Source organism: Triturus cristatus, chromosome 9 (genome assembly GCF_964204655.1).
Source record: "Triturus cristatus chromosome 9, aTriCri1.1, whole genome shotgun sequence".
NCBI lineage: Eukaryota > Metazoa > Chordata > Amphibia > Caudata > Salamandridae > Triturus > Triturus cristatus.
Window position 1 is genome coordinate 361,928,652 of NC_140592.1, and position 18,023 is coordinate 361,946,674.

The 18,023-nt window shown below is 48.8% G+C and overlaps 1 protein-coding gene across 1 annotated transcript in view; it reads right to left on the bottom strand.

Annotated features, from left to right (window-relative positions):
• Positions 1–17,590, bottom strand: part of LOC146797941 (F-box only protein 2-like) — a 131,692-nt gene extending 114,102 nt beyond the window's left edge. The window contains exons 1-2 of the mRNA XM_085625150.1: positions 17,327–17,590; positions 17,072–17,214 (exon numbers count right to left, since the gene is read on the bottom strand). Of these exons, the coding sequence (XP_085481276.1) occupies positions 17,072–17,214; positions 17,327–17,532 (349 nt within the window). The 5' untranslated portion in view covers positions 17,533–17,590. The remainder of the gene's footprint in view (positions 1–17,071; positions 17,215–17,326) is intronic.
• Positions 17,591–18,023: the final 433 nt, after the last annotated feature.

Below are 18,023 nucleotides of genomic sequence, written 5' to 3' on the forward strand. Positions count from 1 at the left end.
AGCATATGCCAGGCCAACTTCTCACATTGGTGGGCAGTGTGTGGGATTCCAGCTTGCCATTGTTTTACCAGAAAATCTCTATTTGAATTACTAACTGTTAGAAATGGGATTTCTGGTTGGCTAAGGCTTGCGCCAAAGTCAGGCAGAAACCACCACTCTAGTCAGGGCAAGGAAGTTACACGCCAAAGATAACCCCTGCTCACCCCCTTGGTAGCTTGGCACGAGCAGACAGGCTTATCCCTGAGGCGATGTGTAAAGCGTTTGCGCGCGCACCCAGCAACAACACCCAAGGCCCACCACAAAGGAAACTCCACACAAGGTATTCTATAAAAATAACCTTTGTATTATATCAAAACACATTAGATAAAAACACACACTTTACAATGTGCCAACAGGCACGGGCAGAATTTACAAGGGATTATATATACAGGGGACAGGGCCACATGGACCACTGTCAGGAATTAGCACTTTGTAGAAATTACACTTAGAACGTAGGAATAATACTTTAGAACATAGCCCATACAATCACTGTAGCACTAAAAATAGAACATGTTGCACACAACCAGTAACTACTGGTAACAGGTAAGTACCACCTACGCAACCCTAACCACCTTAGGAAAATATCACGCAGGGAATCATGGACACACTAGCATAACTACTACTAGTAAAACAATCTCCAAGGCATAAACACAGTTTAGGAAAGAAAATATCATGAAGGCAATGCGCAGGAGCAAAAGTACATGTATGGAAATCACCAGGCGCCCTAGGGGAGGGCACAACACAAGATAACTGGCCCCAGGCCAACTGGCCTCTCAGGGTGCAAAAATACCCAATATCCAACTGTCAGGGTGCGACTGCGCAGGCTGCGCAAGCCAGGCGCACAATGTACAACCTAAACGTTGCAGCTGCCCACTAAGTGCTGGGCAGCTGTAGAAAGGAGCGTGGGCACCACTGTGCCTTCTTAGGAAAAATAGGGCAGTTGTTGGAGCCTCCCTGGGCTCTAGACAAACGAATATGGCCCCCAATAACGTGGAGCGCACCAGCGCTCGGAGAAAACAATGCGGGGTGTTGGAGCCCCACGAGCGCTCTAAAATAATATGCCCCCACGATGGAGTCCCTCTGGACTCTTGAAACAATGCCCCCTTGGACGTTGGAGTCCCGCTCGGGGGACTCAGCAGGATAAACGAAGGCCCCCTGAGCCTTGCTGGCTCCGAAACAACTGGGGGGGGCGGGCACCGAGGAGCGTGCCCCGACACACCCCCAACTACCCAGTGGCTGCGCTACGTTGGAGTCCCCCTCTGGAACTCAGGAACACCCCCAACACCACTCACCGGATTGCGCGGCTTCTTCCGGGTGGTTCCTTCAGCGCGGGGCTCTCCTCACTCAGGGGAGCTCCGCTGGACTTGGCTGGCTTCTTCTGGATCGCGGGAGCGCGGGGTAGGCTCCCGCCTGCTCCCGCTTGCACCTTCTCTCGGCGGCGTTCCTCTTCTCGGCGCGGGGCTTCCCTCGACCTCACGGGAGCCCCGCGTCAGTCAACACAGATTTCCGGCTTCAGTGCAGGAGCGCGGGGTAGGCTCCCGTCCGCTTCCTGCTTTGTCACGTCTCGCCCACGGCCCAACATGGGCCGCCTGACTTCTGGTTATGAACCGGGCCGCAGCGGTGATTCTCCTTCACAGCGGCAATGAGGGGTAGGCTCCCTCGTAATTCGAACAAATAAGCGGGGTGGGCACCCGCCGACTAAATAATTAAATAAGCGGGGTAGGCACCCGCCGACGACCACGGCAATGTCCCTGGCAGGGTGGGCACCTGCCAGGGGACTTCAGGATGCGTTTAGAACGGGCAAATGCCAGGTGGGCACCGGCTTTCAGAATTAAAGCGCTCCGAGCGCTAAAGGCAAATAAAAGCGCTTCCAGGCGCTTTAGGGGCAAAATGAGTCCAACACTAACTGAAAACCACTTAAGGTACTCAAGGTACATATAAAGTCAAGCTAGTATCAATAAGTTCTACTGAACTTAGAGCTGTTTGTGAAGGGATAAGCACACCCTTGCTACAGCTCAAGCTAGGTTTAGTAGGCCACAACTAGTGTAGGTAGTACAACACCGCACAACACTAGTATGCCTCACCAGGATGGAGCCAGTGGGCCCATCCCATCTCGGTACAAAGATATTGCCTATACAAATTTGAAGGCCTTATGCTTTGCAAGACAACTGAGGGTGGGCAGGAGTCCCTCATCACAACACCTGATAGATCTGTTAGTAGCAGATGACCTGAAACAAGCTCTCGGAGCAAGTGGGTCTGGATCAGGGGGTGGGTCAAACATAGTCTCTGGGTCTGATGATGAAAATCAAGATGACCTGGAGTCTGTGGATTATGGGCCAGACTCACAAGAGTCTGATGGAAACAGAGGAATTCTCCCTAAGAGAACTGAAAGAGTGGGAGACAGGCCTAGGTCCCTCTCAAGGGACTCTGACAGGTCATACCATTCTGGAAGAGAATCTGTTCCACAAAGGAGCTCCAACTTTCCCAGGGAGACCTTCTCTGAAAGAAGGTACAAATTGCTGCAGTATGAGGAAGCTAGGCTTGCTCTCAGAACCAAGCAATTGGCCTTAGATAGGGAAGCCTTCGAGCTCCAAAGAGCTTCAAAGAAGGAGGGGTTAGATACCCCTGGTGGCAGCAACAGTGTCCCTAGAAACAGAGATTATACTCCTGACCATAGGAACCTGTCCAAGGTTGTTCCTCCCTACCAGAGTGGGGATGATATCCACAAATGGATAACTGCTATGGAGAGGGCCTGTAAAGTTCAACAGGTCCCCCAGAAACAGCGGGCAGCAATCTTGTGGCTCTCCTTTTCAGATAAAGGTAGAGACAAGCTCCTCACTGTTAGAGAAGAGGATGCTAATGATTATGAAGCCCTGAAGAGTGCTTTGATAGATGGGTTTGGCTTAACCACTGAACAGTACATGTTGAAGTTCAGGGATACCCAGAAAGCACAGACTCAGGATTGGACTGACTTTGTTGATTGTGAAACCAAGGCTCTAGAAGGTTGGCTGGTTGGTAGTAGAGTAACTGACTTTAAGGGATTGTATAATCTTATAATGAGAGAACAGATCCTTAATAATTGTCAGAACCAGTTGTTGCATCAGTACCTGGTGGACTCTGATCTGACCTCTCCCCAAGAATTGGGAAAGAAGGCAGACAAATGGGTCAGAACCAGGGTGAGGCAGAAAAACCAGAACCAGGGTGGTGACACTAAGAAGCAAGATCCTAAAGGCTTAGAGAAAGGTGGGGATAAGTCTAAAGACCAGAAGTCTTCACAAGGGCCCCAAAAATCTGCATCTGGTGGGGAGTCACAATCTGCAAAGGGAAAAGGCCAAAAGAAGCCCTGGTGCAAATACTGTAAACAGAAAGGGCACTGGACTTCTGATTGTACCAAGTCCAAAGACCAAACCACCACCACTCCAGCCCCTAAGGCACCTGTACCCCCTAGTACAGTCAGTGGTGGAGGTAATGCTCAGAATAAGGGTGTAGTAGGGTTGACCCTGGGTTCTGATGTGGACTCTGGCCTAGTCAGAGTACCAACACAGGCATTGCTTGTTTGTGAGGGAGACCTTGATATGTCATTCCTAGTGAGCCCCAGTAATCTGGGCAAATACAAACAGCAGCCTATTATAAATGGCAAACAGGCTTTGGCATTCAGGGACACAGGTGCTAGTGTCACCATGGTGGCAGAGGACCTAGTGGATACTGCACAGATCATCCTGGGTGAAATGTACCAGGTAACCAATGCTAGCAACACCAGGACCAACCATAGCCTGGCAGTTGTTAATTTCTCCTGGGGAAGGGTAACTGGCCTCAAAAAGGTAGTAGTCAGTGCAGACCTCCCTGTCGAATGTTTGTTGGGCAATGATCTAGAGACTTCAGCCTGGTCTGAAGTAGAAATATGGACTCATGCTGAGATGTTGGGCATACCTGCAGAGGTATTTGCTGTGACCAGGTCACAAGCCAAAATGCATAGAGCTGAACCAGCACTGGATCCTGAAACTATGGACCAGTTGCTACCCAAGAGGAGGAGCAGTGGGGTTAAGGCTGGGCCTTTCCCTCTGTCTCAGATCACAGATTCCCCTCCAGAGGGAGGAGAAGCAGAGCCTGAAGAAGGAACTGCCCCAGAGGAACTTGAGCCTGGTCAGGTTGAGTTCTTGGGGGCAGGGGGCCCTTCCAGGGAAGATCTGAGCAAAGAGCAACAGTGCTGCCCCACTCTTGAACCCCTCAGACAGCAAGCTGCTGCTGAGGCTGCTGGGAGTGCTAGTGGGTCCCATAAGGTTTATTGGGATGAGGGGCTCCTTTACTCTGAGGCAAGGGAACCTACTCCTGGCGCCACCAGGAGGTTGGTGATTCCTCAGAAGTTTAGGGGGTTCCTCTTGACACTAGCACATGATATCCCATTGGCAGGTCACTTGGGCCAAAACAAGACCTGGGACAGGCTTGTTCCACATTTTCATTGGCCACACATGTCTGAAGACACAAAGGAGTTTTGTCGCTCCTGTGTCACTTGTCAAGCCAGTGGCAAGACAGGTGGCACTACAAAGGCCCCCCTGATACCACTACCTGTGGTGGGGGTTCCCTTTGAAAGGGTAGGGATTGATATAGTTGGTCCCCTTGACCCTCCAACAGCATCTGGGCACAGGTTTATACTGGTGGTAGTGAAACATGCCACCAGGTACCCAGAAGCCATTCCCCTCAGGACTACCACAGCCCCTGTGGTAGCAAGAGCCCTCATTGGAGTATTCTCCAGAGTGGGTTTTCCTAAGGAGGTTATCTCTGACAGAGGTTCAAACTTTATGTCAGGATATTTGACTGCAATGTGGAAGGAGTGTGGTGTAAACTAAAAACTCACCCCTCCCTATCACCCACAATGCAATGGGTTAGTTGAGAGATTCAACAAAACCCTAAAAGGAATGATTAAGGGGCTCCCAGAAAAGCTTAGGCGAAAATGGGACCTTTTACTTCCTTGCCTTCTATTTGCATACAGGGAGGTTCCTCAGAAGGGGGTTGGCTACAGCCCCTTTGAACTTCTGTTTGGACACCCTGTGAGAGGACCATTATGTCTGGTGAAGGAGGGATGAGAGTTACCTCTCAAACCTCCCAAACAGGATGTAGTGGACTATGTACTTGGTCTCCACTCCAGGATGGCTGAGTACATGAAGAAGGCCACTAAAAACCTTGAGGCAAGCCAAGAACTACAAAAACCTTGGCATGACCAAAAGGCTGTTCTGACTGTTTACCAGCCAGGCCAGAAAGTGTGGGTGTTGGAGCCTGTGGCCCCAGCAGCTCTCCAGGACAAATGGAGTGGCCCCCATACAATTGTTGAAAAGAAGGGAGAGGTCACCTACTTGGTAGATCTTGGTACTCCCAGGAGCCCTCTTAGAGTGCTCCATGTCAACAGACTTAAACCATATGTGGACAGGGCTGACATGAGCTTGCTCATGGCAACTGATGAGGACCAGGAGGAGGAGATTGACCCTCTCCCTGACCTCCTCTCTCAGAACCCTGATGATGGGTCAGTTGATGGTGTTGCTTTGGCAAGCAGTCTCACTGACCATCAGCAAACGGAATGTAGACAAGTGCTACAACAGTTTAGACATATGTTTAGCCTGACCCCAAGTCAGACTTCCTGGTGCACCCATGAGGTGGACACTGGAGACAGTCTGCCTGTCAAGAGTAAAATCTACAGGCAACTTGACCATGTCAGGGACTGTATCAGGACTGAAGTCCAGAAAATGTTGGAGCTAGGCGTGATTGAGCCCTCAGATAGCCCTTGGGCTAGCCCAGTAGTCCTTGTCCCAAAACCTCACACCCAGGGCGGTAAGAAAGAGATGAGGTTTTGTGTTGACTACAGTGGCCTCAATGCAGTCACAAGGACTGATGCCTACCCAATACCAAGGGCAGATGAACTGATAGATACTTTGGCCTCAGCCAAATATCTAAGTACATTTGACCTTACAGCTGGCTATTGGCAAATCAAATTAGCTGATGATGCCAAGGCTAAAACTGCATTTTCGACCCCTGGTGGGCACTATCACTTAGTGGTAATGCCCTTTGGTTTGAGGAATGCAGCTGCCACATTCCAGAGGTTGGTGAATAAAGTTCTGACTGGTATGGAAACTTATTGCTCAGCATATCTAGATGATATTGCTGTCTTTAGTTCTACCTGGCAGGATCACCTGGTCCACCTCAAGAATGTACTGGAGGCCCTGCAGAAAGCAGGCCTCACTATCAAGGCCACTAAGTGCCAGATAGGGCAGAGTCAGGTTGTGTACCTGGGCTACCTTGTAGGTGGAGGCCAGGTTCAACCATTGCAGAGCAAGATCCAGACCATAAAGGACTGGGTAGCTCCAACCACCCAGACTGGGTAGCTCCAACCACCCTAGCACATGATATCCCATTGGCAGGTCACTTGGGCCAAAACAAGACCTGGGACAGGCTTGTTCCACATTTTCATTGGCCACACATGTCTGAAGACACAAAGGAGTTTTGTCGCTCCTGTGTCACTTGTCAAGCCAGTGGCAAGACAGGTGGCACTACAAAGGCCCCCCTGATACCACACCCTGTGGTGGGGGTTCCCTTTGAAAGGGTAGGGATTGATATAGTTGGTCCCCTTGACCCTCCAACAGCATCTGGGCACAGGTTTATACTGGTGGTAGTGGATCATGCCACCAGGTATCCAGAAGCCATTCCCCTCAGGACTACCACAGCCCCTGTGGTAGCAAGAGCCCTCATTGGAGTATTCTCCAGAGTGGGTTTTCCTAAGGAGGTCATCTCTGACAGAGGTTCAAACTTTATGTCAGGATATTTGACTGCAATGTGGAAGGAGTGTGGTGTAAACTACAAATTCACCCCTCCCTATCACCAACAATGCAATGGGTTAGTTGAGAGATTCAACAAAACCCTAAAAGGAATGATTAAGGGCCTCCCAGAAAAGCTTAGGCGAAAATGGGACCTTTTACTTCCTTGCCTTCTATTTGCATACAGGGAGGTTCCTCAGAAGGGGGTTGGCTACAGCCCCTTTGAACTTCTGTTTGGGCACCCTGTGAGAGGACCATTATGTCTGGTGAAGGAGGGATGGGAGTTACCTCTCAAACCTCCCAAACAGGATGTAGTGGACTATGTACTTGGTCTCTGCTCCAGGATGGCTGAGTACATGAAGAAGACCACTAAAAACCTTGAGGCAAGCCAAGAACTGCAAAAAGCTTGACATGACCAAAAGGCTGTTCTGACTGTTTACCAGCCAGGCCAGGAAAGGTGGGTGTTGGAGCCTGTGGCCCCAGCAGCTCTCCAGGACAAATGGAGTGGCCCTCATACAATTGTTGAAAAGAAGGGAGAGGTCACCTACTTGGTAGATCTTGGTACTCCCAGGAGCCCTCTTAGAGTGCTCCATGTCAACAGACTTAAACCATATGTGGACAGGGCTGACATGAGCTTGCTCATGGCAACTGATGAGGACCAGGAGGAGGAGAGTGACCCTCTCCCTGACCTCCTCTCTCAGAACCCTGATGATGGGTCAGTTGATGGTGTTGCTTTGTCAAGCAGCCTCACTGACCATCAGCAAACGGAATGTAGACAAGTGCTACAACAGTTTAGACATATGTTTAGCCTGACCCCAAGTCAGACTTCCTGGTGCACCCATGAGGTGGACACTGGAGACAGTCTGCCTGTCAAGAGTAAAATCTACAGGCAACTTGACCATGTCAGGGACTGTATCAGGACTGAAGTCCAGAAAATGTTGGAGCTAGGCGTGATTGAGCCCTCAGATAGCCCTTGGGCTAGCCCAGTAGTCCTTGTCCCAAAACCTCATACCCAGGGCGGTAAGAAAGAGATGAGGTTTTGTGTTGACTACAGTGGCCTCAATGCAGTCACAAGGACTGATGCCTACCCAATACCAAGGGCAGATGAACTGATAGATACTTTGGCCTCAGCCAAATATCTAAGTACATTTGACCTTACAGCTGGCTATTGGCAAATCAAATTAGCTGATGATGCCAAGGCTAAAACTGCATTTTCGACCCTTGGTGGGCACTATCACTTAGTGGTAATGCCCTTTGGTTTGAAGAATGCACCTGCCACATTCCAGAGGTTGGTGAATAAAGTTCTGACTGGTATGGAAACTTATTGCTCAGCATATCTAGATGATATTGCTGTCTTTAGTTCTACCTGGCAGGATCACCTGGTCCACCTCAAGAATGTACTGGAGGCCCTGCAGAAAGCAGGCCTCACTATCAAGGCCACTAAGTGCCAGATAGGGCAGAGTCAGGTTGTGTACCTGGGCCAACTTGTAGGTGGAGGCCAGGTTCAACCATTGCAGAGCAAGATCCAGACCATAAAGGACTGGGTAGCTCCAACCACCCAGACACAGGTGAGAGCCTTCTTGGGCCTGACTGGGTATTACAGGAGGTTTGTTAAGGGATATGGATCTATAGTGACCCCCTTAAATGATCTAACCTCCAAGAAAATGCCAAAAAAGGTTCAGTGGACAGCTAGCTGTCAAAAGGCATTTGATGACCTCAAGCAGGCAATGTGCACTGCCCCCATCTTACAGAGTCCAGATTACAAAAAGAAGTTCATTGTCCAAACAGATGCTTCAGAGCTGGGTGTGGGAGCTGTACTGTCTCAACTTAATGATGAAGGTCAAGACCAGCCAGTAGCTTTTATAAGCAGAAGGCTGACCCCTAGAGAGAAACGTTGGTCAGCTATTGAGAGGGAGGCCTTTGCTGTGGTTTGGGCCCTGAAGAAGCTGAGGCCATACTTGTTTAGCACTCACTTCATTGTTCAGACTGACCATAAGCCCCTCCTATGGCTCAAACAGATGAAAGGTGAAAATCCTAAACTGCTCAGGTGGTCCATGTCCCTACAGGGGATGGACTATGCAGTGGAACATAGACCTGGGACCCAACATGCCAATGCAGATGGACTCTCGAGGTATTTCCACTTAGAACATGAAGACTCAACTGGTCAAGGTTAGTTTAATGTCCCTGCGTTTGGGGGGGGGGGTTGTGCAGGAGAGTAGGATCTGCACTTGTGTTGCCCCCACTTTTTTTCTGATGTATACACTGGTTTCTGGCTATAATCTGGCTGGGTCCCTGCTAATCAGGGCCCCGGTCTCACTGATCTCTCTAAACAACTTGGTGTGCATACTAGATGCACTAGTGATTGGATACTGTGGTAGCTTGTGAGCCCCTAGTAAATGGTACCTTAGGTACCTAGGGCATTGGTACTTCACAGGCCTACCAGGGGCTGCAGCATGCATTATGCCACCCCTGGGAAGCATTCACAATCTGACACCACAGGCCTGCTACTGCAGCCTGTGTGAGGTAGTGTTAGCACTCCTCACTGAGGTATAGGTTCCTATATCTCACCATACACACACACATATAAACCTATCAGTCACCCCTATGGTAGGCCCTATTAATCCCAAGGGCAGGGTGCGTGGTTTACTATGTGAGGGGGTGCTTCTGCCTGAGCAGGACCCCTCTGCAGCTGGCAGAGTCTATTCTCTGCTGCTGTTTGTGGATGCGGTTAAACCATATACTCTTAAGTGCATAATAACCTCCCGGTTAATGCTAACTTTGGAATGACTGCATCAAAACATGTTGTGTTTGGTGTCAAACATCTTGGAATCATACCCCCACACCAGTCCCTGGTGTGGGAGTATGATCCCACCCTTCTAGAGGGGATGACATGTATCCACTGTACTAAACTGTAGAAATCTTCTAAAGCCCTGGCATCACAAAATGGATGCCACCAGCACAGACACCGGGCTGCCCTCCTGCTGCTGACCGAAACTCGCAGTGGAGGGAGCTCAACAAAGGGTTTTCTGTCACAGGGAGGTGTCACAACCTCCCAGACAGGATTTAGTGTATTGGAGCTGGGTGGGTGCACTCTTAGAGTGCCTTTGAAGTCCTGCACTGGGGGAGCAGTAGGCTCCTCTGTGCATATGCCAGCTCAAACCGGTTCAGGGGCATCCTGCCCCTGTCCTGGCGCGAAACTGGACAAAGGGAAGTGGGTGTAACCACCCACTACCCTGGCCCTCCTAGAGGAGTGGCCATAGAGCTAGTCCCTCCCATCTTATCAGTATAAGATACCTAGTATTGCCAATGCAATTCAGATTACACCTGGACGACGCTCTAAGAAGAAGAATCCTGGCCCTCGACTTTCTACTACCTCTAGAAGACTGAAGGATCTCCCTTGGAGTCAAGGAGTGACTCCCCTGTTTGGCAGGCACCTAAAGGACTGAACAACGGTTGCAAACTTTACCGCTCCCGCTGGAGCCCGAAGTCCCTGCGTCCCCTGCAGCAAATTTCCTGACCTCTCGTCGGCCATTTTGAGTCCCCAGCGAAGCTGTGGCATCTGGACCCCACGAGTGACGAGGAACTGCGATACCAGGGAACCGTGCACTGATTTCGAGTGCAAGCCCTGAACGACAAACTACAAACTTGTGCTTTGGACCACTTAATGTCCAAGTCCCTAGCAGGTTTGGTACTGAATTTCAGCGGCCTACCTCGCCCTGAGTGACCGTGGGCTGTTGTTAAACTTTTCCTGCAAAGGCGTCTTTGCGGTTGCTTGCCCGGTGGCTAGCAGCCCTCCAGAAAACTTCTGCTTCAACTTAAAGGGCTCGCCTGGTTGCTCTGGGCCTGCCCTCACTTACCGTCGCTGGGTAAGTCCATCGGACCTTGCTGGTCTGATCCATCGACAATCTTCCATCCACACAAGACTTGCAGTTGCCAAGGTTTGTTGACTCCGATTCGCGTGCCGACACCGCCAACAGCTGCAGACGTTGTGGGACCCTCAGAGCCCAGCTGCTGGTCTTCATTGATCCCTCCTGGACCTCGTGAGCGAAGAGACAAAATGACATCAGCGACCTGAAACGACTCGACAGCTGTGGTCATCTATCCTGCTGGCCACCGGTCACTGGCAAGTGACTCTGAACTCTGTCCCCTCAATTTCTAGGTCCCCTGCAACTCTAATCCATCATTGGATTCGAACGGACACCTCTCTCGACGACACAAGCAGCAAGAACACCTCGATTCCCATTGAAAACAGCATCGCGACCCGACACCAAAGGACACCTGTGCACCCGGCTTCCCTGGGTGAGGTAACTCTGGCATTACGGTGCCCAAGTGTGCATTGGCTATCGAAGTACTTACCCTGTAAGTTGTTTGCTTGTTGTCCACTCCGAAGTGCCCTAGAACTGTAAATAACAAACCGCGACATTTTTGCATTGAAACCAATGAGAAACCCGCATGCGTGTTTAGACACTGCACGCGCCTCCTGTGGGCTGATTACCTACCTGTAAACACTGCAGCAGTGAAGCCCCAGCGATTCCCAAGGCCCTAGGCCTCTTCATATTGCAAGTCGAGTTTGTGATGCCATTTTTTTAGTATATGGTCTGGTACGCCCCTAGGGCTACAGCCATCTTTGTGCTTAATTTATTGAGAAATGTTGATCTTTTGAATGTTTACCTGGCTCTAATCTCATAAAGAGATTAGTAGAGTATATTTAGTAATAAATACATATATATTTGATATATATACCTGTGTGGTGTCTTTTCATTTGGTAATTCAAGAGATTATAAGGTAAAACAAGCTGCTTTACATTCCTCAGAGACTTAGCCTGAAGGCTGCTCTCCACAGCTACCACTAGGATAGCTTTCTTTCAAAAGGTTGTCTTTAAACCTATCTACCAAGAGTCGAATTGGACTGGTGCAAGGTGGCCACTAGAACTAGTGACCAGCATATGCCAGGCCAACTTCTCACATGCGGTGGGAGCCTGGCTGTCTGCAATACCTGGGTGTAAAAATTTACCATGATGCATCGGACCTCTTGGAAGGTAATGTAGGCAAAGCAGTGAGACGGCAAAAGCAGCATTGGATTTTTGGGGCACACTCCCACTTTCTGTAGCTGGTAGAGTGGCGTTCCTAAAGATGATAACATTGCCACGCCTTTTATATTATTTCAGGACACTGCCAGTGTGGATACCGTGGGCGATGTTTAGAGACTTGGACTCGATGGTCACTTCTTTTATTTGAGGAACAGGCGGGCGGAGAGTGGCACTGTCATCACTGCGAGGCCCTACAGCAGAGGGCGGGCTAGCAGTGCCTGACCTTGAGAGCTACTATCTAGCTGCGCAACTATACTTGCTGATCCAATGGCTAGCGGCAGACCGCAATCCTGACAGAACGCTGCCCAGACGCACCAGACACTGCCAACCTAGCAAAAATAATTTTACGAGTCTGCCGCACCGCGCCAGCAGACACAATTGCTACCACGGTGGTACTGCGCTGTTGGTCCAGATAAAGGATGAAAGTGGGTGCTGCGATTCCCTATTCTCCTGCCTTACATCTGACAATGTTGCGGTATCTTCCACAAGGGGAGCACTGGGCAGGGCTGCAGGACTCGGTAGAAGCGGGACTGTGAGAAATGGGAGACCTTTAGAGAGACTCTGCACTATTACCTTCAAAGACTTGCAGGCAACATATGACTTCCCTGGGGGTCACTTCCTGAAACATAGGTAAAGAAATACCAGAGAGGGACTGGGAAAAAATTCTAGAACGTATACCAAAGGCGTCCAGGAACGCACGCTTCAAATTAATTAACTATTATGTACTGCACAGAGCATATCTCACGCCGGCCAGCATTAGGAGGTACTTCGGAGCGGAATCAGCGGCCTGCCTGAGATGCGGGGAGAGGGATGCACACATACTCCACATGTTCTGGGAATGCCCACTACTGCAGACCTTCTGGGGAGACGTAGGCAGATAGTAGGCAACGTGATAGAAAAAGAGCTGCCACAGACACCAGAGCACTTCCTTTTAGGATGGTTTCCGCACACAACCAGGAACAAAGTAACAGGAAAGTTTCAGGACCTCGCTTACGTCCTAGCCAAGAGGAAGATAGCTAGAAACTGGAAGGCCCCGAGAGACCCACAGGTCGCCACCAGGAGAAAAGAACTAAAAAAAAGTGGGCGGGCGCAGAAAGTAGGCTACTATTTAGGGAAGCTAGCTGGAGGATTGGTAAGATGGACAAGGTCAAAGCATGGGAAACCTTGGTGAATGAACTAATAGCCTCTGGACAGGAGGACGTTGAAGTGATGGGCTCCCCTAGAGCAGATGACGTGCCCCTAGGCAATGAGCTGAGAAGAAACCAAACTTAACACACTCGAACTAGGTCACCACCACGCACGGCTGATAAGTTTCACACACACAGACTGCTACTAACAAATTGCCCTTTTATATATTGTTTGTATGCAACCCGGGGGGGGGGGGGAGACTGATTGTACGAATTCATGAAAGTTAACGGATCATTTGCTGTGTATGTCTTGGACTTATCCAACATTAAACAATGTCTGTGATACTGAGAATTAAATGCAAATAAAATATGGTTAAAAAAAAAACATTAAACTGCATCCAAGCTGAGGTGTCTGGCAGGTCGGTCGAAGGAGATGTGACTGTTTAATTATTCCAGTACAATGATGGGTAGAGCTTTGAATATGTGTGTGTGTGTGTGTGTGTAAGAGGAGTTGAACTGGGTGTGCCTGTGTATAGGAAGGGGTATTTCAAGGGTGCCCCATCTTATAGCGCGTCGCAGGGGCATTTATGAATGTTTTGCAATCGGAATGCGGTTGCAAAACATTCATATTTTACCGTCTCTGTGCAGGAGGTGGTAACTCATTCGCAAACGGGAAGCGGTCCTCAAGGGTCCTCTTTCCCTTTGTGAATGTGGGCACCAACATTTTTCAAGAGCAGGCAGTCCCACGAACCACTGCCCAGTCTTAAAAAATGAAAAGGTTCATTTTTATTTTCTAAATGCAGCACGTTTTCCCATTTTAGAATGTGCTGTATTTCAATTTCAAAAATTGCTTTATTTGAAAAGCAATCACAGGCATGCTGGTCTGCTGACCCCAGCAGGCCACCATCCCTGTGATTACATGCCCTTCCCAATGGGTCGCAAATTGTGACCTGCCTCATGAATGTTGATGAGGCAGGTAAATCGCAATCCCACTGGGAATCGCAACCAGTGTCTGAGACACTGTTGTTCATTGCATTTTGCGAGTTCCTAATTGTAAGTCACAATTAGGAACTCACAAAATGTTTGTCGTCTATGTAGCCCTAAATTCCAGCCATGCTGTGCAAACAAATGATAGACGGAAGGCTGAACAAATCAAGCATTCACCCCAGGCAAGAGATATGGGTCAAGACTGATCTGCATGTGGCTGGGTCCATACTGGGGTGGCATGATGAGCAACAAAACGATGGATTTAACACAGATCTCTTGACTGGGAGTGAATGTTTGATTTGTTCAGCACTAAATTCCAGCCAGACACATAACAAAGGCCGAAGTTAAGGGGCCAGCAGGCCTCATTTTGTTGGAGTATCCTGGCTGGGAGATATTGGTAAGGCGCTAAGGTGGAGAAGCATCACCCCACTGCTCTGGGAACAGTGGGAAAAGGAAAAATACATTGATAATAAAAATGTTATTGTCATTTTATTTTTTGTAGTTAAGGGGCTGTGTTAGGGCGGGGTGGGGCTGGTGTCACAGGTGGTGGGGTGGTTCATGCACTTAAGTGCACATGGCACTTTGGCTGGCCTTCTTGGGCCGGCAAAACAGTCATATGCACTTAGCATGTCCTCCACCGCGCTATAATTCCCAGCCTGTGTGATGAGCATGTACAGGCTCCCAATTCCTATTGGAGCACTGAACCATGGTGCTTAGACCAATCATGACACTACTGTCATGGTGACAGCAGCATCATGATTGGCTTGTGGGAACCTATGTGCTTCCTAAACACGTCAGACGTAAAGAGGTACGTGGTTTTTCTTTTCTTTCGTTTTTTTCAACCCCCCACTGCTCACACCACTCCCATTCCCCGCCAGCCACCACTGGAAACGAAGGCACTTTAGGAATGTCAGATGTGTTAGCCTGTCCCAGTATTTACACAAATAACAATTTAAACATAACTATTTTATTTATTTCATAACACAACTCATCCCAGTGCAGGTAGTCAGAGCACTTTACAACACATGTACACATTATACATTGACAGTAAATCATAAGTGTATAAATCAATCTATATGAAGTGTTACATAAGACAGTGAGGGTTGCAAGGTTTAGGATTCACAAGTCCTTCACAGCTCACGGTGCTATATTAGAAGGATCACAAATTATGAACTGCAAGTCACAAAAGGATCTCTGTGTCAAAAGCAGTAACTCACTTACCAATCAAAATAAAAATCTGTCACCTACATGATAGATGATTTGCTTTTCAGGAAATACATTAACCCTCTATGCTACACTTTGATTCAACATTGGAGCTGGAGGAAACACAGATCTCTCCACCAAATGTGTTAACCTCTTACAATTATTATTGTTCCCTGATTGGGCACACAAAGATCTCCGCAGCAGGTGCCTTAACCCCACAAGATATTTTAGAATGTAGGCTTTGCAACCAATTAAGCAGAACAGATTTACTGCCATGTTTCTCCTTGTTGCCAACTTCTTTGTAGCAGTTTTTAAGAAATAAATGCATACGTGTAGGCCCAACCCCAATGCAAAATCTAATTTGTTAAACCTCGTAATGTGCGCAAATGTACTCATAATAGAACATTTATTGTGATGTCACTTCCTAAGAGGCCATGGGTTACTGATTGTGATGCCACCCTGATGTCACGCACATGATCTGACTTGCACACTGCCTAACTTGGCTAGTCACCCCACTTCTGTTCTTTAAGACTCGTGCCCTGCACATACCCCACTGCCCCCACACCATTTTGCCCCAACCCCACAATGAGCACGCCTAACTCCTATTAATTGAATCCACCACACACGAAACTGAAGTACGTACATGCATAGAATGGTATTATTTTAAAAACAAGATTATTCCAATAACCAATGAATTAATCACTAACCTTGGTAAGCCGGAGCAGCGTGCTGCCCAACGTAAAGCGCTTCAACGAATCATCCTGGGTAAAAAAGGCTCTATATATATGCTATTAAAAGGACAGGTGACCTCATAGGTAGGGCCACTGGAATTATGAGGCCAGGGAGCACCAAACAACGTGGCAGGGTTGACAAATTATGCGGCAAGAAACGGCAAATGATGCAGCACTTTTTTTTTTACAGTATTCATAATTTTAAATTTTTTACACATGGTAATATTGGCTGGGCACAGATTTCACCTAATTCGTACCGGTTTAACAATGAAATACAGAAATAAGGAACTGAAAGATGATCAGTTAACCTTTGCGACCGCCCCTTCACTGCCCTCAAACACACCTTGCAGCGCTTTTAGTAATTTTTGATTCATTTGAGCTAGAAACATTTATGGGGGTTAAAATCTACAGATTATGAAGCCGATGCTGGATTAGGTTGCAAAACCGTAATTGTGTAAACAAAGCAGCAGCCGCAAAACCGCATAATTCCAGTGGCCTTGCTCATGGGTAAGGCAAGCCTGGAAGTCATTTAGGGGTCTCCAGGGGTCGCAGATGCAATTTGCTACCCCTGGCACTGCTTTTGCGACCCCTGGCCTCAGAGGTGGCAAAATCAGTGCCAGGAACACAGGGGCAGCTGACGCTCCACTCTCTTTATTTTCTGTCGATTTTTTATTACACTAATAGCGAATTTATAAAATATATAATTCACTGATAGTGTAATATAAATGGAGTACAATAAGATGGAATTTGCCCTTCCATGGCAGCTGAGGTAAGTAAAGGATGTTTGAACTGTATGTTGTGTGCATGCTTGCGGGTGAGATTGTGTTTGTGTGAGAGAGTATGTGTATTTGAGTGTATGTGTAAGTGTGAGAGAAAGTGGAGGTCAGAGGGCGTGTGATGTCACTTACTCTACCCCTGGCATTTCGGTGAATTGACATCCATAAAGGCAAGCACTGTGGGTCTGTTCACAGTGCGCATGTCTGCAGAATGCGCATAGCTGTGCAATCCCGCTCTCCCTTCAGCCGGCTCCGAATTTCATGATTGTCAAGAACTCTATTGATGCAGAGAAACGTACTAAGCCCTGGTACTCACCGGCACCGTTGGGGTTCTTCAACAGGTTTTGGGAAGTCATCTCGCGGGTCTTGTTCCAGGTTAAGCCTTCCCACTTGCGGAGAGTAAAGGTACCACGAGTTTTCACTGTCAACGCCTGCTGTTTCCTGTGGCTTAATATAAACCTACCAGGAGAAAGGAAAATAATAGAACTATGAATAAAAGGAGAAAAGATGGAAACGTGGCTTACTGTAAATACATAACGAAAGCAGAACTTATCGCAGCCGCAGACTCAACTTTATGTCCGGGACGCCGACGGTCAGACGCTGAGCGGAGTCACACCTCTCAGGAATTCTGATCCAGCTGTGTCTGGCCTGAGCTCTGGTCCCGCTGTGTCTGGTCGGTGCTGTGGGCGCTTCTTTTCTTTTGCTTTTATGTAGATTGAATGAGGGAGGGGCAACAGCATAAAACAAGACATGGGAACCGACATGTGTTGCAATCATAGTAAAGCGGGACCGGCATCGGACCTGCCGATGATATGGCGGTCCTGCCGGCCCCGACGACACTGGAGGCGGGCCTTTCGCGCACCTCGTGACGCGACAGGCTCGCCCTTCAATCAGTAAACAATTAGATATGGCCCAGAAGTGAAACTTTCGGGTAATGGAAGCTGCCAGTGCCCGCCACGCTTGAGGGGCGAGCACTCGCCACTAATAAAAGGCTGGGGAGCCGAGAAATCTTCCTTTTTTTGTGTGCATATTTTATATAGCGCGAACTCGACCCGAAGGTATTGGAGCGCTTTACATAGCACCGTATTTCAGTGGCGTAACGAAAGTTGAGGGGGCCCCCCTGCAAAGTACACAGAGGGGGCCCCCTCCCCGGGCCACCACGTACCACTTTTGCAGAGGAGGTCCCCTGGAGCTTGAGGGCCCACCCTGCACCGAGAGGGCTGCGGGGGCTTATCTTGCGCTACTGTGAAGATGCCAGACATGCCTCT